General features: G+C 44.2%; 1 protein-coding gene across 20 annotated transcripts in view; it reads left to right on the forward strand.

The window, feature by feature from the left end:
* The window catches only part of Carmil1 (capping protein regulator and myosin 1 linker 1), a 279258-nt gene extending 252676 nt beyond the window's left edge, over window positions 1-26582 (forward strand). For 4 of the 20 annotated variants that reach the window (NM_001191692.2, NM_001440257.1, XM_087590632.1 and 1 more), the window contains 8 exon segments: window positions 110-176; window positions 802-998; window positions 3152-3264; window positions 8735-9158; window positions 12783-12864; window positions 14175-14387; window positions 16542-16682; window positions 25567-26582. In NM_001191692.2, the coding sequence (NP_001178621.1) occupies window positions 110-176; window positions 802-998; window positions 3152-3264; window positions 8735-9158; window positions 12783-12864; window positions 14175-14387; window positions 16542-16682; window positions 25567-25700 (1371 nt within the window). In that variant the 3' untranslated portion in view covers window positions 25701-26582. 20 annotated transcript variants of the gene reach the window in all.
* Window positions 26583-27743: the final 1161 nt, after the last annotated feature.

The following is a 27743-nucleotide window of genomic DNA, read 5'->3' on the forward strand; positions in this document are numbered from 1 at the left end:
ATTAAGTAGTGAAACTGGAACCTGTTTTACCCAGCTGATCCCTGGTACCTTAGGGTTTGAGAGACAAATTTCCCTGCTTACCTAAGTGTTGCCTCTATCTGATTGCCAGATGACTCCTAAGTCCAAGAGGAAGAGCATCCACAGCCGAATGCTGCGGCCTGTCTCCAGGGCCTTTGGTGAGTGTGGTACCAATGCCAGCCATTTCCTTACAACTGGGAAACATCCCAGCAAGGAGTTCGCAGTCTCTACAGGGACCCACTCTGTAGCGTGAGGCAGATCTGGGTAAGTGGTGAGGAGCAGTTGACCCAGAGTTACTCTCAGAGGCAGGGATGGTTGCTCATCCTGTCGTCCTTGCACTTGGGAGACTGAGGATGGACCCGAGTTGGAGGTCAGCCTGGGTACACAGTGAGTTCCAAGCTAGGCTGGCTACAGGGACCCTGTCTGAAAATCAGAACAAAGCAAAAGGTTTCTTGTATAGAGTCCCAGGACTTTATTATTGCTGGTGCTGGAACTGGGCTCTCTGTTCTTTCTTTCCCCCTTTTTCTCTCCCTCCTTCCCTTCTTCCATCCCTCCATCCCTTATTCCTGTCTTCCTCCTTTCTTTCCTTCCTTTTATTATTGTTCCATTTTTTAGAAGGTCTGAGTATGCACCACAGGTTGGTCTGAACTCAGCAATCCTCCTCCTGCCTTAGCGTCGTCCCCAAAGCTGGGATTGCAGTTGTACTCTGCCTGGCCTGGCCTTTAAGCATTTTCTAACACATTCTTTGTATCACCCTTTGCTTTGGGGTCTGTTTTCTTTCAGAAATGGAGTTTGATCTTGATAAAGCCCTGGAAGAGGTGCCGATTCACATCGAAGACCCGCCTTTCCCATCAGTCCGGCAGGAGAAGCGAAGCTCGGGCTTGATCTCTGAGCTGCCCTCAGAGGAAGGCAGGAGACTGGAACACTTCACCAAGTTAAGGCCCAAGAGGAACAAGAAGCAGCAACCTACACAAGCAGCGGTAGGTGTCCACAGGGCTTCTCAGACCCCATGTCCTTTCCTCCACCTTCTAAAGGTTCCATAACCTTAAATAGTGCCACCAACTGGGGATCAAGTAAAGTGTTCAAATATGTGAGTTTACACATTTTCCATTCGCATTGGAACCTTCACAGACAATGACAGGTGAATCCCCAGAAGTCTTTGTGCCAGCTATCCGAGCTTATGCACTCTCAGCTTTAGAGCAGGTGGAGACTTGTGGGAACAGGCTTAGGAGATGCTTAAGAAGGCATGAGAGTATTGGGGTAGACTCTGAGGTGGACAGTCACTGACTAAAAGAGAACAAGACAGTTTTGTGTTTTGACCATCAGTTAGCATTCCATCTGTGTTACTTGGGGTTCTCTGGAGGAACAGAACCAACAGACAATAATGTCTATGCATACTAAAAATGGATTTACTAGAATGGTGTCCACAGTAGGGGTTTTGTTTGCTTGGTGCTTCAGGCTAGCCTTGAGTTCACTATGCAGCTCAGGCTGGCCTAGAACTCAGTCCTCCAGTTACCCTTCTCAGTATTGGATTACAGGCATGGGCCACCATCCTTATCCCTTCATCTTCCATTCCTGCTCGATTTCAATGCCTTTTCTCCATGTGTAACTGTCTCATAAAGCATTGCCTTTCAATTTTCCTGGGCCTCCTGGGCCCATTGAGCATTCTCCTGTGTTGCTTTCACTTGACATATTTCTGACTGGTTTCCTCTGGGTGTTGGTTTTCTTTGTTGCCGTGGGTGGCATGCATGGAAGGTGTGTGCTCATTCAGCTTCCTGAAGTGCTTTATCTGGGCACATTTGGTCAGCGTCTCCAACAGACCCACATGCCGTCACTTCCTTCTGTCTGGCTCCTCCTGGGTTAGGAAGACAATTCTAGGTGTTTACTATGCCCCGAATATTTTCTGCTCAATCACTGGTGAGGGAGACAAGAGGTTATCTGAACTGCCTTTACCTCACAGGGCCCATTTACCTTCTAGCCATTCGTACATTAACCTGTTAGAGAGTCCACATTCATCTGAGATGCATGGCATCAGGGACTTACCTGAGAAAGCTGGCACACTCCAGAGGCGAGTGTACTCCTGCCTATGCAGGGTGATCTCTGCTCCTTCTCCGATGGTCCTGCTGCTCTTTGCATCTGATACTGATTGTGGTTGACAAAAGGGACTTGAATCGCATCACATCGTTCCCTTTTGCTAGAAAATGAGCTAACGGCATGTGCCTTTGGGCTTGAACTCCACTGACCTGATTCTATTTATCATAGTCTGGGCTTCCCAGCACAGGTCCACCGGAGCTTCTCTCCAACCCCTGCCTTTGAAAATTCCTCCTGGGTTGTATCGAGCCATGCTGGGTGTTTCTCAACCTGTCTCCTCTGTTCTTTGTTTCTAAAATGACAGGGCTGCGTTAGAGGGCTTGGGAGGTGCAACCAAGGCCTATAAGCCGCTGCTCCTGAGGGAAGCTGCACTTTGTACTTTCCACCTCTGGAGCCTCTGCTCTTTCCATACTATTGGAGACCTCTGGGGCCAACTATGAATTCTGTCTCAAAGCAGGAATAACTGGTGAGGCATTTAGAAGAAACTACTCCTAAGGTATTCCCCTGCCTCCCCAGTCCTGGGATTATAGTTATTGTTTTCCTTTGTAGCATTTTGCGAACATGAACTTTTCACAGCCTATTTGGTCCAGTCATACAAATCCCCCATGAGGCACTGCTTACAGTGCCTTCTGTAAGCCTGTTTCCTGGGTGGATGTGGTAATACATGACTGAAATCCCAGCACTAGTGAGGCAGAAGCAGGAAGACTGCTGCAAGCCAGCATAGCCTGATCCACATAATGAGATCCAGGCCAGCCAGGGCTACTAACAGACTGCTCTGAAACCTATCCATCCCCGTCTATAGCTATACCACATTAAACATGCCTGTCGTCAAAGCCTGTGCCCCACAATCACCAGTGCCATGTTCAGCATGTCTATAAGCCTAATTCTTCCTCCCTAGGCTATGGTTCTACACCTGGCCCCAGGTCCTGTAAATCACATGATCCCTATTGTGATGAATCATGGCCGTGTGGAAGGTTGTTGAATCCAGTAAGAGTGAAGGTACATTGAGTCAACTATGGAGTGAAGTCATGTTTCTTTTCAGGTCTGTAGCATCAACATCATCCCCCATGATGGAGAACAGAATGGCCTCATGGGCAGAGTGGATGAAGGTGTAGATGAATTTTTCACCAAGAAGGTGACTAAAATGGATTGCAAGTAAGTTTCCAGTCATTTCATTAAAAACAGTATTTCATTCACAGTTAAACAGCTAGTGGTTATAATGCATCTAGGCATCACAGTCTCACAAGAGATTTACTATTGCCTATTCTTCATTGGTGCTGCCTGGGAACTTGTGAGAAATTCTAATTCTCAAGCTCTTGCCACTGATCCACTGAACAAAGAATTGTGGGACCTGTTCCATACCTGTGCCCACCCATCACATCCAAGCCACATATCTGCTAGGCCAGGGGCTTTCCTCATAGTCATCTGGAAGATTTTGTTCCAGGGCAGTGAGCATCACACACTGACATTGCAGCCTTTGAACTTGTTCATAATTTGATCTGTTGGCAGTTTGGGCAGTAAAATGGCAGGAGAGGTAATGCTGGGCCCTCTGACTTACCCTGTTGTGTTGGTATTGACAGTTTGACAGGCTCTAAATTGCCTAGTCCACAGACAGCCTCTGGGCATGCCTATGGGAGATTGTCTAGATTAGGATCCTTGAGATGGGCAGATGCAGCCCGATTGCCGGCAGCTGTATTGCATCTAGTCCCAGACTCCAGGGAAAGGAGAAAACCAGCTGAGCATGCTCTCTCCTTCCTGTAGATGCACAACTCACACTGTACCTTTGACTGTCCCTCTATTGTGGACTGTACCTTTGAACTGTGAGCCAAAGCAAACCATTGCTTCCTTAAATAACTTTTGTCTTTGGGCATTGGATCACAACAAGAAAAATAAAGGATGTGTCCTCTGAAGACATTCCTCTGTGTTTTCTTATCACTAGGATGCTGTTTCCTTAGAAGATAGGTCAATGATACTTTCACTTGAGGTGGGCATAGTGGCACTTGCTTACAGTCCTAGCACTCAGGAGATTTGGGGAAGGAGAATTACTTTAAGTTTGAAGTGAGCCTGGGAAACAGTGTGGCCTAGTGAATTCCAGGCCAGCCTGAGCTCTGTGATCCTGCCTCAACCACATCTCAACTTAAAACCCTTCTGTCTTTATACATGATTTTTCTGAAGTTATTCCATCTGTAACTAAAAGCTGATACTTCCCAGAGCACAATCTGAGTTTGGATTGTTTGTGAAGAATGCTTCACCTTGGAGATGAAGTTCAGAATGTATTAAACCTTGATAGTCAATGGCTGGCAGGCGGGAGAGCTAGGGAAGGGCTCGCCCAGGCTGTGGATTGATGAGTCTTATCTAGCCTCTACAGGATGGCACAGTGGAAATGAGTCTCATATCCATGGCAGCGGAGCTTAGAGACACTTATAAGCCTTAGTACCTAATTATTGGTTGTCTTTTACACTGGCCTTGCAGCTTAACATAGCATAACTTGGCAGAAAGACCCAGTGATATGTCATTTATTCTTGGATAGTTTTTTTTTTTTTTTATAGTGCTTTGTCCTCACTAATTAATCCATGCTGATTGCTGGCTTCCTGCCTTTCCTTTTTTTCTCCCCCCCCCCCAATACAAATCTGCAGTATAAACCTTCAAGGGTTTGCTTGAGTTTTGGCTGTTCTAGAATTCAAGGATTAGAGGACTACATTTTCAACCTTACAGAACTAGGAACACCAACACGGACAGAGCAAGATGGAGAATTCCCTCCCAATGCATTGCTGCCACTTCAGACAAAATTCTGTTCACAATCGCTACCCGGGTCTTTTTTCTCTTCTTGTCACTTCAGAGTCTTTTATTGTTCTAGAGTTTGTTGTTTTTTATCGTTTGCTTTGCTGTTTTATTTTTGAGACAGTTTGGCACTGCACCCCATGCTTGTCTGGAATTTACTAAGTATCCCAGGGAAAATTTATACTCTTTTTTTCTTTTTATCTTTATTAACTTGAGTATTTCTTATTAACATTTCAATTGTTATTCCCCTTCCCGGTTTTCGGGCCAACATCCCCCAACCCCTCCTCCTCCCCTTCTATATGACTGTTCCCCTCCCCATACCTCCCCCATTACCACCTTCCCCCCAACAATCACATTCACTGGGGGTTCAGTCTTGGCAGGACCAAGGGCTTCCCCTTCCACTGGTGCTCTTACTAGGATATTCAATGCTATCTATGAGGTTGGAGCCCAGGGTCAGTCCATGTATAGTCTTTGGGTAGTGGCTTAGTCCCTGGAAGGTCTGGTTGGTTGGCGTTGTTGTTCATATGGGGTCTCAAGCCCCTTCAAGATCTTCCAGTCCTTTCTCTGATTCCTTCAACAGGGGTCCCGTTCTCAGTTCAGTGGTTTGCTGCTGGCATTCGCCTATGTATTTGCTGTAATCTGGCTGTGTCTCTCAGGAGAGATCTACATCTGGTTCCTGTCGGCCTGCACTTCTTTGCTTCATCCGTCTTATCTAGTTTGGTGGCTGTATATGTATGGGCCACATGTGGGGCAGGCTCTGAATGGGTGTTCCTTCTGCCTCTGTTCTAAACTTTGCCTCCCTATTCCCTGCCATGGGTATTCTTGTTCCCCTTTTAAAGAAGGAGTGAAGCATTCGCATTTTGGTTATCCTTCTTGAGTTTCATGTGTTTTGTGCATCTAGGGTAATTCAAGCATTTGGGCTAGTAGCCACTTATCAATGAGTGCATACCATGTGTGCTTTTCTGTGATTGGGTTACTTCACTCAGGATGATATCTTCCAGTTCCATCCATTTGCCTATGAATTTCATAAAGTCATTGTTTTTGATAGCTGAGTAATATTCCATTGTGTAGATGTACCACATTTTCTGTATCCATTCCTCTGTTGAAGGGCATCTGGGTTCTTTCCAGCTTCTGGCTATTATAAATAAGGCTGCTATGAACATAGTGGAGCATGTGTCTTTGTTATATGTTGGGGCATCTTTTGGGTATATGCCCACGAGAGGTATAGCTGGGTCCTCAGGTAGTTCAATGTCCAATTTTCTGAGGAACCTCCAGACTGATTTCCAGAATGGTTGTACCAGTCTGCAATCCCACCAATGGAGGAGTGTTCCTCGTTCTCTACATCCTCACCAGCATTTGTTGTCACCTGAGTTTTTGATCTTAGCCATTCTCACTGGTGGAGGTGAAATCTCAGGGTTGTTTTGATTTGCATTTCCCTTATGACTAAAGATGTTGAACATTTCTTTAGGTGCTCCCCCATGCACTGGGGTCCCAGATGGCGTTATGTGTTTTCCTCTGGAGTCAGAAATGTGGGCAGAGTGTAGTCTCTTCTGGCTTCCCAGGCATTTCTGCCCCTCTGAAGGTTTAGCTCTCCCTCCCAAGGGATTTGGGTGCAGAGAACTGTTGACCCGTTCCCTTCGGGTCCAGGCGGTGTCTGGACTGCAGGGGATCTGCCGTTCGAGTGCCCCTATCTTCTGGTTCCCAGAGGCCGTATACAGTTTCCTCTTGGGCCAGGGATGTGGGCAGGGGTGGGCAGTATTCGTGGTCTCTCCCGCTCTGCAGTCTCAGGAGTGCCCACCTGTCCAGGTGGTGAGCTCTCTCTCCCAAGGGGTTTGGGAGCAGTGAGCTGTGGGCCGGGATTTGCGAGGTTGGGAATCCCGCTAAAAACCGAAGTGTCTGGTCCCAGAGGAATTTTGCCTCTGTGTGTCCTGAGTCCACCAGGCAGGTCGCTTGGAGCAGAAAAGTTGATCTTACCTGTGGTCCCGAAGCTCAAGTTGCTCGTGGGGGGGCTGCTTTTGAGCTCTCCGTGAGCGCAGCAACCAGGAGGGCCTGTTCTGCCTTTTCCCAGAGCCCCTGTGCAGCAGGTTCCCAGGTGGCGTTAGGTGTTTTCCTCTGGAGTCTGATTTGTGGGCAGAGTGTAGTCTCTTCTGGCTTCCCAGGCGTGTCTGCCTCTCTGAGGGTTTAGCTCTCCCTCTCACGGGATTTGGGTGCCGAGAACTATTGACCCATTCCCTTCAGGTCCAGGCGGTGTCTCGAAAATTTATACTCTTAGTCATCCTCCTGGCTCAGCCTCTCACGTGTTGGAGTTCCAGGAATACATTGCCACATTCAGAAACTTAAGAATTTTAGTACAGGCTATCTTGGCCTACAGTCACTGCTGATGAATACATCAAGAATGCTGTCCTGACTCCGCAATTACAGATGCCACGGCTGAGCTCTTCAACTTAGAACAGTAGTAGTGGGGAATGTGTGAGCAGTGGATGTGGACCAAGTGTTCTGATCCATCTGATCCACCATGACTTCCTCTCCTGACCAGTAGTCTTGTTCTCCCCTTGTCTTTGAGCAAAATCTGTGTACCTTTGTAATATGTAACATCTGTTTTCTTAAAAGGTGTTAGCCCAGAATTCTGGTCATGATTCTATGAGCAAGGATCATATAGCTCACCTTTCATCAACTATCAATGGGACCCACAAGAAGTTGTGATTTTTTTAAATTACATTTTGTTATGAAAATGAGTTTCAGTGAGGCATTATGGGACATGTTATTAGTGTAAAGAAAAGCATCGTTGACCCTGTGGCTTGAAAAGTGAAAATAACATTTGGTAAATCGGCTTTCAGCCAGTCCTCCCCATGCCGCAAGCTTCCCAAGCACGTCCACTTCTGGAAGCACCTGTTCTGCCATCCGCGGCCCCGGAGGGTTCAGTGGCTCCTGGATCCCTAGTTTATGTCTCAGTCACTCCGATCACAAAGCTGTTTTGTGCACATTGGTCTTCCAAGCAGTGTTCCTACTCTCGCCTGTGTAGTTTGGGGTTTTTGTTGTCATTCCTTTTGCATTTATCCTTGGCTCTAGAGTTGATGGAGTTTCTGAGAAGCTACAGGGAGACCCCCGTCTCCACTTTGAGTGGCAGATCCCTTGTGGCACTCATTATGTTTGTTTTTTGTTTGTTTTGGGTTTTTGTTGTTGTAGTTGCTATTTTGTTTCCCCACTTGTCGAGTTTTATTATTTTTCCTGAAAATGTATCTCAAAATTTAAGTTTATTCTGTCTTGTTTTGTGGTCCAACTGACCTTGAACTTCATATAACTGAGGCTGGCCTTGAATTTCTGACCCTCTTACTCCATCCCACAAATGCTAGAGTCAGGGGTGTTGCACCAGCTCCCTGACCTTGAGTCTTTTGTTGCTTCTTCCAGCAATGTGTTCCATTTAAGCAAAGATCCAAATATTTGCCAGGATGGAGCACCAAAGACTGGATTTCACCAATTACCTAATCATTATGATGGTCAAGGAAGCCCTTTTCAGTGTCCCCTAAATTAAAACGGCAATTGCCCAATTATGTCCCAAGACAGCCCAAGACAGTTCACTCTTAAGCCTTTACTGTTTACAGAGCACAATGCTGTCTTCAGTTCTACCCGACTCCTTCGGATTTGCTCTGTGTGCTCACTTTCCTCATTGGTAGCTGTGAGGAAGGTCCTCAGTTTTTATATTTCTAAGCCCAGACTTAGCCTTTTAAATGGTACGGAAGGTGCCTGTTTATGCAGTGCTCACCTTCATGTTCGTTGACTGAGTCCTCATGGAACTTGTCTCCACCACCAAGCCAACAATTTCTATGTCTTGGTTGTGGTGCAGGAGGTCATCCACGCGCTGTTCAGATACCCACGACCTCGTAGAAGGAGATGAGAAGAAAAAACGGGATTCTCGGAGAAGTGGCTTTCTCAACCTAATTAAATCCAGGTCCAGATCTGAGCGGCCGCCCACGGTCCTGATGACAGAAGAGCTCTCCTCCCCGAAAGGGGCAGTCCGGAGCCCACCAGTGGATACCGCCAGGAAGGAGATAAAGGCAGCTGAGCACAATGGTGCTCCAGAACGCACAGAGGAGATGAGGACACCGGAGCCCCTGGAGGAGGGTCTAGCAGAGGAAGCTGGCAGGGCTGAGCGCAGTGACAGCAGGGGCAGCCCACAGGGTGGCCGGCGCTATGTGCAGGTGATGGGCAGCGGGCTGCTGGCGGAGATGAAGGCTAAACAGGAGCGGAGAGCAGCATGTGCGCAGAAGGTGAGGAAGGGGCCCTTTGCTTGGATTTGTACGTTTGCTTCTTTGTTTTTATTGGAGAAAGAGGTACAGAAAAATAGTTTGTTGGTTAGATAGAAATGTAAATGCGGGAGAGATGGCTCTGTGGTTATGGGCACTTGTTGCTCTTATAGAGGACCCTGGTTCAGTTCCCAGCACACAGTTGGTGGTTTAGACCCATCAGTAACTTCAGTTCCACGAGACCAGATACACCTTAAGGGCACCAAATACACACGAGGGGCACATGCATACATGTGCAAGTAAAACACTCAAAAAATAAACCTTACAGAGAAAAATGTAACACGTAAAGATTTATTCCCAATGATTGGAACCACCAGTTTGTCTTCCCTGCCCTCGGTGGAGCTTTGTTTGTTTAATCTGGTATTTGCTTGGAGACAGGGTCTCACACAGTAACACAGGCTCACCTCAAACTCACTTTGTGGTCTAGGCTGGTGTCAGATTCTCTATGTAGCACTGGGTGGCCCCAAACCCTTGGCGATCCCCCTTGTTCAGTCCCCTGTGCCTTCCTTGAGGTTATTGTCTAGCTCTGAGCTATACTTTTGAGAGCTGAGGGACTTTAAAGGTATGCCCCACCTGTGGCTTCCCTGTGCATTTGGTAGAAGCCTGCAAGAACTGGTCCGCAGACAGGGCTGGCTCAGGTGAATCTGAGCAGAGATGCTGAACATGGCTAGAGATGGCAGAACAAGGGACAAAGAACAGGTGGCAGGCAAAGTCATTGCAGGTCTGGTGAGGCCTGTGCAGTTCATAGCTTAAGCTTTTTCCAGGCTTCAAAGTCCTTTGCCAGATTCCCATTTAAATTTCAAAAGGAAAAGCCAGGGTCTCTGATAGAACTGATTAGCTGCTATGAAGCTTCATTAGTTTAGAAGTTGCTAGGTCTCTAGGATGAGCATATAGCTTAGGGGTAGAATGCTTGCCCGGCTTGTGTGGGGGCCCAAGTTCATTCTCCAGCACACCAAAGGAAATTTTTGAAAAAGGAAAAGAAAAATGTTGAGTTTCCTCAAAATTCAGCTTCAAGATAGTTTCCCTACCTTTCTCCCTCCCTTTAAGCTTAGTGGTACTAGAGATCGAGCCCCGCCCACAGGGCTTTACACAAGTTCATCTGTCAACCTCCACTCGACTGCATTACTGTTTTGAGATTCCTTTTTGGAATTCTATTTTCTTCTATAGCTTCTTAACGGAATGTATTCTTGTAATGGTTACTAAGATAAATGTGCTCAGGTTGTATGCATGGTCCTGAGCTCTAGGTAAAGTTCCCCAGAGAAGGGAGGCAGTGCATCTCTTGTGCTCAAGGCATCAGAAGGAAATGGTTCTCCCCAGTGGGGCTTGACTTGGAGGAAGTAAAAGGTGGCCTGCACAGCAGATAGGGCTCTCGTGTTACCTCTTAACATCTGCTGTTTATTAAACTCTGCATCCCATAAGGTTCTGCAGCTGTTGGCCATAGTTCTGCTATGCAACAATTTCTACCCCACCACCACACCCTACCTATAGCCCAAACACAGGAGAGCCTACGTAACTGTCTCCTCCTGGTGTGGTAAGGAAGACGTTATTGACCTTCACTATGCAGGGTGCTAAAAAGTATTTCAGCTCCACCATGAGCCAGATGCCTAAATATTTTATACATTTATAGCAGCAAATGTTTTATTTTCCTAATGAAGTATTATCACTTTCCTGTGATGAACAGCTAACTGGTGAAAAGTTGGGGATTCTAGAGTGGCTTCCCACATATTTGGGACTGATACATGAATTGTTTCAGAGTGACAGAATCCTTCTGTTTTTATAGTTAGGTTTGTGGTCCAGGTTTATGTTAATGTTCTCACAGTGCCACCTAGTGTTCCTTTAAACAGTATTTAAAAAGTCACGGTTGGTTATTAAATCAGAATAATAAAAGCCTTTCAAGTTCTAGTGTTAGAGTGTTTCGCCGGAATGTATCACTGAGTTATTTACAAAGGTAGTAACATGACCATCCGTGGTTGAGATTCAGTTGGCTCTGTCATTGGATGGGAAGTCCCACATAGATAGGATTCCATGATGTGTTGCACTCTGCCGTGCAAACACATGTGCAGAGGACTGGCATGGGACCTTTTCTCTCATGGTCACTCTTTCATAGCAACATCAGATCATATGCTTTTAGTCACAGTGCTGATGGGATCTGCTCAGCACCCTCAGGGGCTGAGAGACCACTGCAAGGCTACCTCCTAGCAATGATCAGCATGAAAACCAATGTGTCACGGCGAATTAATCACCTACACTATGGACTGGATGCCATATTGAATCTAGAAGTGGGTAGCGGATTCTTGCTTTTTAAATGAGGAGTGGTAATCAGGAGTGGCTGTAGGTCAGAATACCTATTGCTTTACCTAGTCACCTCATTTTTGTATTTTAATGATTATTTAAAAAAATTTTTTGAGACAGAATCTCACACTGTAGCTCAGGCTGACTCCAATCTCACTATGTAGCCCAGGTTGGCCTTGAATTTGGCCGTATGCTTCTTATTTCAGCCTTCCCACTGGTGAAACTCTAGGCAGGAACCAGCACCCCACATTTTGGGGTTATATGACCTGATCATGCAGGTCATCCTTATGGGATTCTTGGATTTTATGCAAATGCTGGGCCTTTGGTTCCACCCCTTATTTCAGCCTGGCTTTAACATGGCCTTCTGCCCTATGCGGGGGGGGGGGGGGGGGAGCTGCTTTTCCTTCTCCAGTTTCAGCTCATACCCTCAGACTGCTGCAGCCTGCCCCTCCTAGGCTATCCCAAACTCCTCTCTCCAGCAGGTTCTTAAAAATCCCATTGGGAGCTGAGGTATATCTAGGTGTTGTGTGTTTGTCTCACGTGTCAGGCCCTGGGTTTCGTTTCCATCACTAGAGCCCTGTCATCTGCATTTGTCGCCTACTGGCAACTCTATGTCCTAAGGTTCTGCTTTAGTGACAAGGGAGATCAAGCATACTGAAGGCCCTTAAGCCTGCGTGCTACACCAAGGGTGGAAAAGCTTCAATTGTGTTTAAATCTTTATGTATTTCATGTGTATATGTTTGCATGTGGTATGTATGTGCCACGGTGCATGTGATGAAGTTAAAGGAAAACATGCAGGAGTCAGTCCTTCTGTCACCTTAACACAGGTCTTTGCCTTGGCAGAAAGCACCTTTATCTCCTGAGCTGCCTCTGTGGCATCTCTGTTGCTTTTAAAACTAGATTTCCTAAAAGCTTATGGCTAAAGATCCCGCATTTGGGAAGATAAGATTGAAGGATCATAAATTTGAGGCCAGCCTGGACTGCGTATAATGAATTCTAGAGTAACCTAGGCTACAAGGCTGGAATCCAATCTTAAAACAAACAAAAGCAAATACAGACATACAAAGAAGTAGATTTCCTCCTGGCCAGGAAACCTGGGATTCTCTATCTTTCTAGATTGTGACCCCTCGTGTGGATCTTGTGGGTACTGCAAGCCCTCGTGCTCTTCAGTGATGGTCCCTTCCATAGTGAGAGAGTGCAGGAGCCATTATCTGTTGTTATTCATTATCTGCTTTACTGATTCTTTCCCATTATATTTCAAATGTACTGGGGGGGGGGGTGTCTTGATTTTTTTAGAAGCTTGGCAACGATGTCATCTCCCAGGATCCCTCCAGCCCAGTCATGAGCAACACAGAGCGATTAGATGGAGGGGCAACAGGTAAGCAGAAATATTGATACATCCCCTGAGGAGAACCATTCACCTTCTGATTTTGGGACTCACCTGTGACTGGAAGAATACAAATACAAGAGCAAGCCTCAGTGTTCTCCCCTCTAACCTAAAACACCAGCTCCTTCCCATCCTGGGTCCTCCTGGGGTGTTACTCCTGTCTCTGTAGACATCTTCTTAGGGAACATTTTTTTTTTCTGATTTCCCAGATGTAGGAAATTCAGATTAATACACAAACACACACACACACACAGACACACACACACACACACACACACACCATTTTGTTTTTTTTAACAAATTCCTAAATTGTGGGCATTCTGAAGGGATGAGGTGTGATGTTTTGAGCAGTAAGCTTTGTGCATGGAGTATGGAGGGAGGGCCGGGGTTTTGTTTGCCAGGAGGAAATACTTTTCTCCTGTAACTCCGGTGTGGATGGAGTCCCCCAGGCTTTGCTCCCCTGGGGTTTTAGGTATAGTAGATAGAGATAAGCTTCACTGGATGGAAACTAGAGGTAACTTGTAAGTCCTCTTAGAATGCTTACCGGTCTTGACAGCTGCATGTTAACTGCAGACAGCAACTGTAGGGAAGGATAAGGTGACATTTCTGGAACCGTTTTCTCTATTAAGCCTGAGATCAGGTCCTAACCCTTCCTTCAACTTGTACCCAGATCCCTAATGGGTTGGTTGCTGATCAGAACTGAGGCATTTCCTGTTGTTGTGCCTGTCCCGGCAGTCAGATATCAGAAAGACCCAAAGGCTTCAAACTTCTGAAGAATCACCTTTACTTGCATATGAAATTAGAACTGCACAGTACAGCATTTTAAAAAAATGACATCTGGCTGCAAGCATCCCTCAGTTCTTGTCTTCCAGAAGGAAAGAATTCAGTGGAGAAAAACAAACTGTTGAAGCCGTTTATTTAAAGCAAGCCCTTCACAGAGAAATTGAAGTGGGTGGTCTCAGAATGGGTGATGAGCCCAGCAGGTTCTACAGACAGGAAGGACGACTGAGGCCGTTATAGGAATCCTTTCCCCAGCTCTGCCCCTCTGTAAGCTCTGCCTTCTACCTGGCAGTCTCTGAACCAGTGAGACCCTTCTGAGACATGCTATCAAGTCATCATGTTTCTATGAAGAAAGTCAGCCTTTCACTAGTGTTTGACTTAAAAACCCATTCATGGATACTTTTGTTCTGAAGATCCCTGATGAGGGATGCTAACCAGAGTCAATACCAGAGCTATATTTAAATGATTGCTTTCTTGACCTTTGATGTTCAAAATGTGTTTTGGATCACGTCTCATTTTAGTGCCTAAACTGCAACCAGGTCTTCCAGAGGCCCGCTTTGGTTTGGGAACACCAGAAAAGAATGCCAAAGCTGAACCCAGGGTGGATGGAGGCTGCAGGTCCCGAAACTCCTCCAGCATGCCCACCAGCCCGAAGCCCCTCCTTCAGTCCCCTAAGCCCAGCCCTGCAGCCCGGCCGTCTATCCCTCAGAAGCCAAGAACTGCCTCCAAACCTGGTAAGGGCATCAGTAGTCTGGGAGTCAGACTGGATATGGTCTGGCTGCATCCACCGATGGCCTGCAAGAGTAGGTGAAATGTGGTAGACACCTTGGAGGGGCTGGAGGTGGGGGGCGGAAATGGGTAGAGAATAGGAAACTGGAATTGGGTAACACTTGAAACCTGAAGGACCTGGGAACTGGTGAGGACTAACAGATTCAACACCAAGGCCCACCGTATATGAGGGATGGGACCCAAGACTTCCCTGGTGTCAGGAAAACCACCCAGGGTATGCTGACCATTGCTTCTGAAATCATCCCCCAGGGTATTCAAACAATGCAGAATGCAAACAAAGGCTGCCAATGAGATCAGCGCAGGCTTGTGTGGCTGTACATCATAGCTGCCAACATATCAGAAGTTTAGAACAGACTTTGGCAAACTGTGGGCCTGTTTTGAAAATAAGATTTCCTCAGATGGCGTGAGTGTTCTCTAGGTGCATTGTTGATGTGGCCATGTGCTAAGTACAGCCAGGGCTACCCAAGAGGTTAATCCTCTGGCCAGTTACAAAGGTGTTTGCTGATGTAGAAAGTCTTATAGAAGAAACTTTAAAATATTAGGAAGGGGTTGAAGTCTGCCTTAACTATTTTATGCAAAAAAAAAAAAAGTTATGTATCAGGACTTCTTAAAAAATACTGTAAAAAATTTTCAAACCCTCCAAAGTTGAATCAGTAATGTGATGAAATATGATGTGCTCCCCTCCTCTTCTCTATAATTTCCCCAGAAAACCTAAGAAACAGGTAGACCTTCACCATCTTCTTCAAATTGTCGTCATCTTCCTCTGCATTCTCAATTGAGAAGCTAAGGCAGGAGAATTGCTGAGTTTGAAGTTAGCCTGGGCTGCATAGTGAATCCCAGATCAGTCTAGTCTACAGAATGAAACATGTCACAAACAGACTAAATTCCTGGAAAGCAGGAGTTTGCCAGCAGAAGGCTTGGTGGTTTTCGGGGCTGCATGTATATCTTATCTGAAGTAAAGGGAGCAGCCCGTAACATCTAGCCTACTTCCTGGAGACTCTCCATTGTTGTGAACGTTCCCTTTCGGCTGTGCCATTTATCACACAGTACACGGTACACCAGGAGCCGTTACTCACCAACTCATGGGTGCTTTATGAGTCAGCATTGTTTCAAGTCTGTCTTCTGGGTAGCTCTTCTTCAGGATTCTGAGGGATTATTGGGTCTCCAGGTCTTGTCATAGCTTTACATCTGAGACTAGAAGTGGGGATGTAAGGCCAAAGAGAGCCTGCGCTATCTTCTACACATGTGTAGGTGGACACACTGCCTTGAAAATCCCACATGCTAATGGAGCAGAGAAAGCATAGTTCTTTAAGTCCTTTCACATAGAAAGAACCTAGAATTCTAATCCTGGCTGTCTACACCTTCTTAGCCCAGGAGATCATTTAGTCTCTTTAAGGGTCCAGAAACCAAAGTCCTTGATGGGCCCAAAAGTCCATGATTTCAAATTACTCCTAAAGCACTGGATTCCACATATGCAGAAACATATATATGTGTATGTGTGTACATGTGTGTTGTGACTTACTAGCTCTGAAAACTGATAAAGGCATTGTGTTACATACAGTGCATGTTTTAAGACAATCAACAACTTTATGTCTGAGGCAGAAGGAACCTATGGTTCACTCATTGTCAAATATTAGCTCATTGAATATTTGCAGCATAGATTCAGATCTGTATGTATTTCAACTTTTCATAATTGTCACTGCTTTTTCTTTATTGTTCATGAATTCTAATTACTTCACTTAGCAGAAATACAGAAGCGGTCTTTGGCTGGGACCAGTCTATGATAACTTTTCTTTTTTTATGAGTCATGTGTATATAAGAATTTACCTGGCCTATATGGTGAAGTGATGCTGGCTTTCAAATAAGAATGGAGAATTCTAATCCTGCATGTCTACACGTTTTTAGCCCAGGAGACAATTTAGTCTTCTTGTAGTCCAGAAACCAAAGTCCTTGATGGGTCCAAAAATCCATGATTTCAAATTTGTCCTAAAGCACTGGGTTCCATGTATGCAGAAACATGTACATATGTGTATGTATGTACATGTGTGTTGGAATACAAATTGTAGACCAGTTTGTTTTGTGTCTTTGTACTCCTGTAGAAGATACCCCAGACTCTCCATCTGGTCCTAGTTCCCCTAAAGTTGCCCTTCTTCCACCCATCCTCAAAAAAGTCTCCTTGGACAAAGAGCGTGATGACCAGAGCAGCTCACAGTCCAGTCCTAGGACCTTCTCCCAGGAAGGTAAGAACATTTTTCCTTTTATTCTCCCCAAAGAGTGTCATTTCAAAAGGAAATAGTTAGTCCCAGTCCTAGGCGGTATCTTGAAGTTCAAGTCAGCATGCCTTGGATTTAACAATGGGAACCAGCAGGGCTCATGAATTGTCATTCTATTAGGACTTCATGTAAAGAACAGCTGAGCCACCTAGCCAGAGACCCACCTTCTCTACAGGAGTAATTGCTAGATACTTCTCCTCTGGCCCAAAGCATGTTAGGGCTCATGGATAAGTTTCTAGATCCCATTATTTCTAAGTATATCACCACTGTCACAGTTGAAGGGCAGCTGTAGTACATTAACTTTGCCATGGCTCAGAAGCACACCATCTGCCCTGTGGAACCTCAAGGTTCACTGGACTCTCTGGGTCATGAGTAAATGTTCTACCTTTTTAGAAGTGTGGGCCCTGTGTAGACAGACACTCCCAGAGGATCACTGTACACTCAGTATCACTGAGGTGGGAATGGTGTTTTCCTTTGATTTGCATGCTAGTCCCCGTAGCCCCCCAAAACAGACTGAGTGGGGTAGGAGAGACTGGGGTAACTGTAACGTGTATGTTGTTTCTTTCATTTCTACTGCTTATTTTATTTATTTACTTTTTATTTTACATATTTTTGTTAGGGTCGTTTGTTTGTTTGTTTGTTTGTTTTTTGAAGCAGAGGTCTCATCATGTTGTGGCTGGCCTGAAATTCACTCTAACTCAGGCTGGCTTCAATCAAATTCATGGTGAGTCTCTTGCCTTAGCCTCTCAAGTGCTGGCATTACAGGAGTGAGTCACCATGCTTGGCCTTTCTTTGTTATTTCAAATGCACAGTTGGCTTTTGGGTAAAGTGTCCTACAATGCTGTCTCTAAACCAGATATGCACTATAAAAAAGCAATTAATCCCCATGTCCTGATCCTTGCTGTGGTTTGGTCTGCATTGCTAACGTCATGTTTAGTTTGGTACTTTAGGATTCTGTCATCTCTCTGGCTCTGGTAGCTCGTTTTTCTTCTCTTGGTAATAGTCTTAGGCCGGGTTAATGGAAGGCAGTTGCCTATTATCCTTGTGGCTTAGGAATCTAATAGAAAAGTAAATAATGCTGTTTGCTCTTCTGTCTCCACTCTGCAAATTTTTTGATAGGTGGAAGTCTCTCTCTCTCCTATGTTTAGAGGCACATGAAGGTGAGGATTGGACAGAAGCTGGGAAACTGCTTTTGTCACAGAAGCTAAAAAGGGAGCTGGTTTTACATTCTCATTTCACAGTGAGGGGGATAGATGCTATACTTGCTATCACAGCTAGAGCTTTGGAAGGGGTCACTCTACGGAGAAGAGCCTTTAGTAGTGTCATCCAAAGCAACCTCACGGCCCCCAAGAGTCCCTCGAAGCCAGGTCTCCCACCCAGTGCCTCTCCATTGGCACCCTTCTTGTCTTCCCTTTCTGCAGTTTCTATCTTCACCCCTTAGCTTTTAGAGAAAAACAAAAACAAAAAAACAAAAACCTTTGAAAAAGCCTGAGAGGATTTTAATGGGGAGAAATGGGGGAAAAGGTTGTGTTGTGTGGGGACATTCATCTTATTAAAACCAATTGAAATGCCCGTGAATTTACACATAACAGGGTGGGTAAGGGCCAGAGAGTTGTAAATTTCTGAGTAGAATATTTTTGTGAAAATGATCCCTGCCTGGGAGTGTCCATTTTATAACTCAAGAGCCACCTGCAGCTGAATTTGGCTGAGAGCAAATATGACTGCAGCTCAACACAAAACACCATTTTACTTTTAGCAATTGGACTTTCAGCAGGTGTTTGTGGTTTTGTTTTTAACTGAATTGCATAGTTCCCAAGTGTCAGAAAGTTGGACATACCCAATAGGTAATCAAAACTGTCAGGAACCTCTGGTGACAACGCAAGTAACACAGGATACCACTAGCAAGCTCAGAGCTGCTGTGGAAAAGTGAGGAACTCCAAACAGAGGAGCCAGCCCCTGGAGAATCCAGTATTAGGATAGGTGTTTGAATCAGACCCTCCTTCCCAGCAATAGCAAGTGCTAGTGACGCTTTATCTGCTTGTCTGCTGGGGGTGGACTGAGACTGCAGAGCCCTCCCTGAGCTTTCTTTTCTATCTGGATCCAGAAGGAACTACTGACAGTCTTGGTGCTCTGTACTGATGTCAGACTGAAACTACACCAAGTGTAAAGATGTTGAAGGGGTAAGGTGCTGGCCAGCCAGTGAACTAGCTGGTCATTGGTGGGATAGAAGACATGGCAACCACTCCTGAGCTCTGCCTTTCTCTCTAGAAGCCGTTCTATTCTCTCTTCCTGTTGTGTGTTATTTATGCTGGTTACTTCATTTCCTTGTTCTCTGCTTCCCTCTGGATTAGCGTGCCCAACTAATTTCTGAAACAGGTAAATGACTGGAATTCTCCCAGATTATTTCATAGTAAATGTGATTTTTTTTTTTTTGTTAATCCATCTTGGAATCAAAATGATAATATGGGGGCATTTTTGTTACTCTTTCTGGGGCAGGATCAGAACGCACCTCATTTTGCACATTCCCATAATGTTGGCTGATGAATTCTGTAGACAACAGTAGATCTATCTGCCCAGGACCAGCACTCTTAAGTTCTTTGAATCCTAACTTGGGGTGAATGAGCTGATTTTTAAGTTTTAACATTTATCATTTTAACACGGATGTCAACACATTGATGTATTTGCTACTATAAAGGGTAAAATGGATCCCTTTTCCCCAGTAGTGCAGAGAGGAGATCATTTCAAAAGGCATTCAGATCATGACAAGCCTTCCAGTAGAGGGAAAAGATCTTCAAAACTCTGCTTCGCCATTGCGGAAGAGGAAGTGAATGCACCTGGGTACAGGAAGTCACAGCCAACAAATGGTTAGAGTCTTTGGTTTTCATGCCTCGCTGACCTGAGCTGACGAACTGGCACTAACAAACGAGCTTTAATTGAGTAGCTGTTGGTGGGGGCTGGGTCAGATCCTTTAGAGGACTGAATTCTTACTCTATACAGTAACAGGATGGTCCCTCCACAGGGAAACAAATATTAAATCAAAATCTAAAACTAGACTATGGGGAGCTTCAAGTTACCTTGTCTATTCAAATGTTATTGGGCATGAATATTAATTTTTCTATTTGGGATCATCTATCTTCTTTCTTTCTTTTTTTTTTTTTCATTAAGTTTTCATTGGAGTTAAGCTAGAATTTCATAGAACAAGTAAGAACATGTCCCTATAGGACATATCACTGTTAGGAAAGATCAATGAAAAGCACCCAGTGAAATGGTAGACCTTGGGTCACATACATGATTTTCCTTACCTGTTAGCTTTTCCATCTTAAAAGGCAATTCATTTTAGCTTTTCCACCTTAAGAGACAGTTCATTGGAAATACCAGCATGCTCACTTTTCTGCTCTCTCTTCCATTAGGCCCTATGGTAAACTTTCCTCCAATGAGAATTGTGCCAAGAGACACAAAGGGGAGACATCTGGTGTTACCCTGTGGAGGGAAATTTTACAGTCAGTACTGCTGCTGACTTTGAGAAAACGCATTCCAATGATCACAGTGCAAAATTCATGTAGAGGAAAATGTAGCAAATTGTGGAAGAAGAAGAATATAACTAAAATACTCTGCTATGTGAGATCTCCTTAAAGAATGTCTGCCCTTGGAGTAAGGCTCTTTTCTACCCATAAAACTTTATCAGAGGTTACCATGTGCAAGCATTTAGATGCCTGTGGTCAGACATGAGGCCCAGCATTCCAATGTAATGAACACCATGACCTTCATTTTCTCTAAGCATTCTGGAAAGAAGCTGATGAGCATGACTTATGATAGGGAAAGCTTACTCTTAGAGAATGTGCTTGGGGACAGATGCAAGACTCACAAAGTCCCTACCAACCCACCATCAGCAAGAACACCCAGGGCCTGGCTTATAAGCCAGTGTTATCAGAGGACCCTTTTGCCTGCCGCTCAGATATTATAGCCAGATAACAAGGCAGAGTTAAGGGATAGCCCACAGCACAAAGCAAGAAGAATAACTCATAGAAGGGTAGAGCATTCATTCTCTCTGTCCAAGTAGCATTTGTTCTGTAGAAAGTCAATTTAATTGGTCCTTTATTTGTACTGGACGTGGTCAGTGTGTGCTGTGCTAAGGATAGAATGGAGGACCTTGCACCTGCTTAATGGGCTCCATATGGCTCAGCTACACTCCATACCTGGGCTTTACTTTCAACTGATTCCCTGTGTAAGAAATGTGTTTTATGACAGAGCTGCGGTAATACTTTGAGTTATATGAAATGTAGTCTTATGTTAGCAAAAAAAAGAAAGGAAGAAAACCTCTTAATTTCAATCATAAGAAAGTCACATCAGTGAACAGCTACGTATATAAACAATGAAGGAGTTATTTTTTGAGATTTCATAGGACAAAATCTCTAGTCTTTTATTAAGCACAGTTGAGGTTACATGGAACTCTAGAGCCTGGAAATTTACATTTTCAACTATTAGATCCATTTACAACTCTTACTGACAAGGTTCCCTTGGTGCAAAACCAGAAACCCCTGAAAGCACTCACACAGCGCACAAGAAGCCACCCCTGCGACCACATCTATCAGCCAATAAAACAGAGTAATAGGGGATAGCAGTGAGAAGAAGCCCTGTGTCCATTTCTGACTTCCCCATGAACTCAGTAGTTTGTTTACCAGTCTCTTTGTGACGAGTTGGGTCAAATTTTGGTAAGATTAAAATGGGACCATCTTGTATTAGCTTTTCTACCTTGTTTCTTGAAAGAGGGAACCCCAAAATGTTCACAGGTACTTCAATTAAAGTGGTTTGTGTCTACTGTGTCGTTTTGTTAGTGCCTATTCTCCTTGCTCTGCCTTCACCTTTGAGAACGCCATAGCCTCTGCTTTTTCAATCGTTCCTGGTTAGTTTGATTTTAATACATTTAACAGAGCAACTGAAAGAATCATGGGTTGGACTCTCAAGTCTTTTAAGAGCAATCTCATTGACTCTAAACCTGCTTCTTAATTTCCCGAGCCTTGTGTTTATGAAACAAATGAAAGCTATTGTTCTCAAAGCACGCTGCATATTTAATCACACTGGATGTGGCTTAATCATGTGGCTATTTTGATACTGATTTCGTGTTCTTTCCTCTTTGATGATAAGATGTGATGTTTTTGTTAGCACTTATCCTATTTTCTTGAAGAAAATAGCCATAGCCGTGCTATTGTTTGGCTTTGTTTGTGTCGTGACCTAATTCTGGGAGTCCCTTTCTATATCCTTTGCTGGTTCCAGAATCCAAACTGCAGCCACAGACTCTTGCCTGGTCTCACAGTCTGTGAGCTAGTGCCTGGCTCGACTTTCTTTCCCTGGCTCCAGATCCAGGTTCCACTTCCCACTCCCCCTGTAAGACTTCTTCAGGAGCAGAAAACTATAGAGGTGCACACCTACAATCCCAGCATTTGGAAGGTAGAGTAGAGGCAGGAGGGTCTAGAGTTCAAGGTCATTTTCAACTACACAGAGAATTGGGAATAACATAAAACTCTGTCTCAAAACAGTTAACACATTTTCAGGAAAAAGTCAGCAGTTGCTTGAGATTTTTTTCCAACTATTGCTAGAAAGATTTTAAAAATCAGGGCCACCCGCAGAGTATTATTTTAAAGCAATGCCCTGTTTTATCCTAGTAGATATATATCTCCCTTGAGTTTATGATGGCAAAATTATTTCTAAGCTTGCATCTGAATCTCTTAGCTCCAAGTCTGTATGCATATTTCAGAAAGCTTAAAATTTGCATATATACATATGCAAAGTTGAATCAGCTTCAAGAAAAGAAAACCTTATGTTTGAGGTTCTCAGCTACACTTATCTCCACCTCAGACAGGATTTGAATATGTAAGGGAGTATTTCCACTTAATAAGTTACCGTTCAGTTCACATTCTTGAGTATCTTTTATCCAGCAATAGTACCTGGGATGATGATAGTTACCTGTATAGATATCTCATACCTCAGGACACCCTAGCATCCTTAACTCTACTGCAATTGGCATCTTAATAGCATGCTATTAAATAGACATCTTCCCTACGGGCTGGAACATTCCTTCTACAAGGTTATTTGCATCAAGGATTAGGATTGAATAGATTAGAAGATCAGTAGGGTGCTGAGCTTAGTTCTTCAAGTTCTATGGTTCTTCTTGCCTGCATCTAATACGAAGGACATGCCAGATGCTACTAGGACCCTTTTCACATGCAATCACAGTTTAATCAATGAAGGTGAATGTGTTTAGAATGAACTTTCACCCATTGGTCCTAAGTATCAAACTCAAGGCCTCACACAAGCTCTGCTATTGTGCTCCACCTCTGTTCTAGGATGTACTTTCAGTGTTCTAATCATAGTGAAATGTATAGCCTTCTTGAAACTGTTATTTTTCCTCTTAGTCACCATTGTGGTTGTTACTTTTATGGCTAAGTGGGATTGTGTTAGCAACCAGAATGGAGAGGATTAACTTGGTGATGTTTGCTCTCCCTTCCTCCCCACTGCCAAATTTTGCTGCCCCCCCCCCGCACCCCTGGGGCCCACATCCCACCTCCAATTCCCTAACCTGGAGGACACAGAAGCCCAGTATCAACTTAGAAGGTCAGTTCCTGGCTGAAGTTAAAAGAAACATGCTGCCTTTTCCAAGAATATTTCCATCATGTATCCCTCTAGATTTCATTCATGCTTGCTGGTATGGCCCTGATCTATGGGGTTACTTCTGGATTTACCTGACATAAAATTTTGGTTCCTGAATGTCTTCATATTTAAAAAGTATTTTTGTGTCACTCCATATAAGATGGATTGGACTGTGTTTCCGGGAAATTAAAAAGTATTGTGAAGGATGGGAAGGTTGATTACCTTAATCTAGGGACTCAAGCAAATGAGTTTTCTCTGAAGACAGATGCGCTCCCCCTTCCCTGATTATTTTCCCTTGAATCTCCCACTGGAGACATTCTTCCCATTTCTCTGTTATGGAAGAACAAGGTTTTGGGTTAAATTTGAATGCAGAAGTTCTACGAGACAGCATAGGTCCCCTCTACTTTTGAGGTTGGATTTCTTGCCAAGTGTCCTCAGGATAATTTTATTTCTTCTCTGACCCCAGCATGCACCCAGGCTGAAAGCTTAAAGACTCTGTGGGTATGAACATCAAATTGCTTTTCTGATGAAGGGCAAAATATTTAGACACACCTATTTATCTTTTTTTTCCCTGCAAACCTGGCTTGTCAACAGCTTCCAAAGGGCCAACCACACAAGTACATTTAGATTTTTTTTCTTCCCCCTCCCAAAAAGAAAAAGGCATTTAAAAGCAACTATTTGTTTCTAATGTCTCAGTCCTCTCTGAAAACTTGCCGAAAGCTACTGTCAAAAAGGAGACACAGTTTTAAGGGACTGGAGAGAAGGTTCAGTATTGTAGAAGTCAGTCAGGAGTTTGCTTTCCAGCATCCAGATCAGATGGCTCACAATACATCCAGCCTTTATAGGCACCTGTGTGCGTGTGTACACACATACAAGTCATATCTTTAAAAATAATTCAGTTACTTGTTTTTATCAAGAGATGGAAAAGTTGTTTGCCCTCCCTCTTCATTTCAGGAATTTTGATGATTTCAATATAATGCTATTAACTGAAAATCACGATGCTTTTTGTTAAAAGCTAGAATCTGATTGTGTCAACTAAATTCGAAAGAGATATAGTTGTGCATAGGTTTTGATTGTCCCTTCCTGAAACACTAACTTGATGTAATCATTTAAACCCCAGGACCCCTAGCAAGAGGAGTTTTAAAAATATAGCATAAATATCAAAGTAGTCAGAAGCAGCGAGTGAGTCATGTGTCCGATGTCTTTCTCGGGAGCAGAGACTATTCCTGCTTGGACTCCTGGGGTTTGAGTGACAGAGCAGCTATGCCTTTGTTTAAGCAGTTTTCCACGTGGCGTGGGTTTGGTATTTTCAGCTCAGATGGCGTCTCAGCAATAGACATAGGAGAAATATTAAATATTACTAAATATTACTGGAGTTAAGCCTCTGATCCAACTCTCTCCCAGGAGTGATGACAGAGAAACCAGGATGTAAGTAAAATGAACATGGGCTTTCAAGAGAAAAACAGACAAAACCTACCTATGTAATTGGGAAGAGCACCAGCCATGACTCGGAAAGTTCTAGATAAATAACAACAGCCCAGTTCCAACCAAGCTCAGCCCTCACTGCTGTGTGAACACTTCCAGATTACCTATCACCTGTTACCAGTCAGAAACAAGCAGTAGGAATTCGTGCTTTACTTGCAGGGTTGAATCTGTCACCGGCTTTATTTAATGCTTTTCACAGACTTAATCTGTAGGGAGTGAATTCCAGGTCAGGTGGCCTGAGGCACAGAAAGTAACCAGCCTTCAGCCCTCTGTCTAAGGCATGGCATTGGAACACAGTCCAACCAGCATCTCTGCAAGCCTCTGTGTGCCCTATCCTCTGTGCTGTGTAAAAGGGCAGTCTTGGCTGTGGAGGCCACCCGGCTCGGAGCAGCCTCGGTGACTCCTGACAGCTTCTCCCTCTGCTTGCCTACCATCTCCTCCTCCAGTTCTCGTTCACATCTATGCGGGGCTCACCCCATCATAGACTGGTCTTGCCCATGTCTGTTTGCTTGTGTTCACTTACCTGTGGCTTCATTGGTTTGTCCTCAATTTCTGTCTAGAGTGTGTCGAAGCTTAATGCAGGTTTGTTACTGAAGTAGTCCATCATGACCAGGCCCAGCCCCATTTCTCATGGCCCCGCCCCTTGCCCAACTGTTCATCAGATACTTTTAATTGCCTTGTCAATAAACTGTTCCTCTTCCTTACCCTCTGATTTCAGTCTCAAGGAGAAGCTGGGGCCCAGCCCAGGAGTATCAAGAACAAAAGCAACGGAACTTGGGCAAAGATGGTCACCAGGGGAGCAAATCCAGTGACTCTGGAGAAGAGGCAGAAAAAGAGTTTATTTTTGTGTAATATAATGGTGCCCACCCCAAGCCTTCCCATGCAAGGTGCTCTCTGCAGCCCTCAGATGCAGGGTTCTCTCTGCGGCCCTCAGAGCTGGGAGCAGTGCCTCTTGTCTCTTCTCTTGGTGCTTTCTTCTTTTTCTCCTTTTCTTCTTTTTCTTATACCTCTATATTAAAACAAATTTTTGGTCTTCTCCCCTTCTTGGCATTTGATTTCTAAACATTGTTTCTTATGCCTTCAACAAAAAGCCAGCAATTATTCCATGGGCCCTACTTGAATTTCTCTAAGGCAGCTACACATTGCCCTGCACGATGAGTTGTTTTTGGAAATTAATGAAGTAACTGGACTCACACCCAAGTAACTATCCAGGAGTTCCTGGAGTGCTACAGGGTGTGTTTGTGTCAGACCCACACATGACTCAATATAGCAATTTATTCTTGATGTATGCAATTGCACATTGTAATTATATTAACAGCACACTAATAAATAATTTGTATAAATTATATATATATTAGATCTTGGGCACTGTTCTTAACATTCTTTTGTGGGACATTTCCTTCCCCATGTAGAATTGTACATTTAAAGCTTGTTTGGTAATATTTGCAGACCATCAGCAAGCACAGCTAAGAACAGAGTGTGTGAAGCCCAGATTCATGTATATAGTTGATTGGAATGAGGTCTTATGAATATTCATGTTTTTGAAGGCCTTTAATTTCTGTCTGCTTATTAGTTTTTAATGTGTGGTTTTTAAAAGAAAATTTTGGCACCTGTAAAAAAAAATCTAAATACTACTCTTTATAAATCATCTCACAAATATTCACTTACATTACAAGCTGAAAGTATTTTATTCATATGTATATTTATACCAATAAAATGATTTTACAAGTGGAACTTGACTTCTTCTAGTTCTTTTGTTAGGATTGACTTATACAATGAACCTGTATCTTATTAATAAAATTTAGAATAAATACAGCCCACAGATAATCATATAATCTAGAAATTATTACTTTCAAAGTAAAGATAATTTGATAATTCCATAGTTTGTGCTTTGCACTGGAACACAGATGAAATTTACTGAAAGGTCACAGAGTTCTTTGTGTGCTCCATGAATTTAAGGTCATATGAGTGGTGCTTGCTTGAGGCAGTATGCTTACAGGATGGTGGGGGAGGGGAGGACCAACAACACAAATGGGGCTTCTGTGGTGTCAGTTTGCTTCATCCTCTTCCCTTTACCACCCCTGGGTGACTGACCTGAAAGTGGCTTCCTACCACTTGATTTCATCATATGACCTCATGGTAAGACAGATGACTATTCTATTTATGTGTGGCCAGTGCAGACATGACCAGACCCATGTTGGTGCTGCAGTGGGAGAAGGATAATGGGTGTGGACCTGCAGGCTGTTTGGTGGTGTAGTCAGCAGAACCACAGTCCAACTAAGCCCACACTTGGAATAATCAGTCCTATTGAAGACGTCAATTTTCCCTGCCTCCCAACTTGAGATGTTCTGGAAATCTCAGAAAATGACATTATACAAAGCCTTGAAGTGACACCTTTCTAAGTACATGGACTGTGTCTGATTCATAGGTATACTGTATTATTATTTGAAGACAATTAGGACTGAGGACAAGTTCATTAGCATTTAAAAGGGAAAGCTCAGATAGCTGCCACAGAAGGGAGAAGAGAGAAAGCCATGCCTTTGAGTCAGGAAGCAGCTGCATGGCAGAAGGGAGGTAACTTCAGAGAATTTGTGAAAACAGAACAAAGGACCACAGAAAGCATACATAGGCTCGGACCAGCATCACAAAGAAAACAGCAAATTGGTACACCTTTCTGAGTGAGGACCAGAGAAGTCAGGCAGACATAACAGAGCACCATGGTGGTTCCATAGTGGCTCTGTCCACTCCCTTAAAACATATATAGCCTCAGATTGAGTCATAGGGAGTAGTAGGACAGTATACAAAATGCTGTGATCAGTCATAAAGTCAACGGTGATCAAATTTGCCAGCAAGGTACACCTGCTGCCCATAACATGCCTGGGGTTTCAGTGTAGG

Source organism: Rattus norvegicus, chromosome 17 (assembly GCF_021556685.1).
Source record: "Rattus norvegicus strain SHRSP/BbbUtx chromosome 17, alternate assembly SHRSP_T2T, whole genome shotgun sequence".
NCBI lineage: Eukaryota > Metazoa > Chordata > Mammalia > Rodentia > Muridae > Rattus > Rattus norvegicus.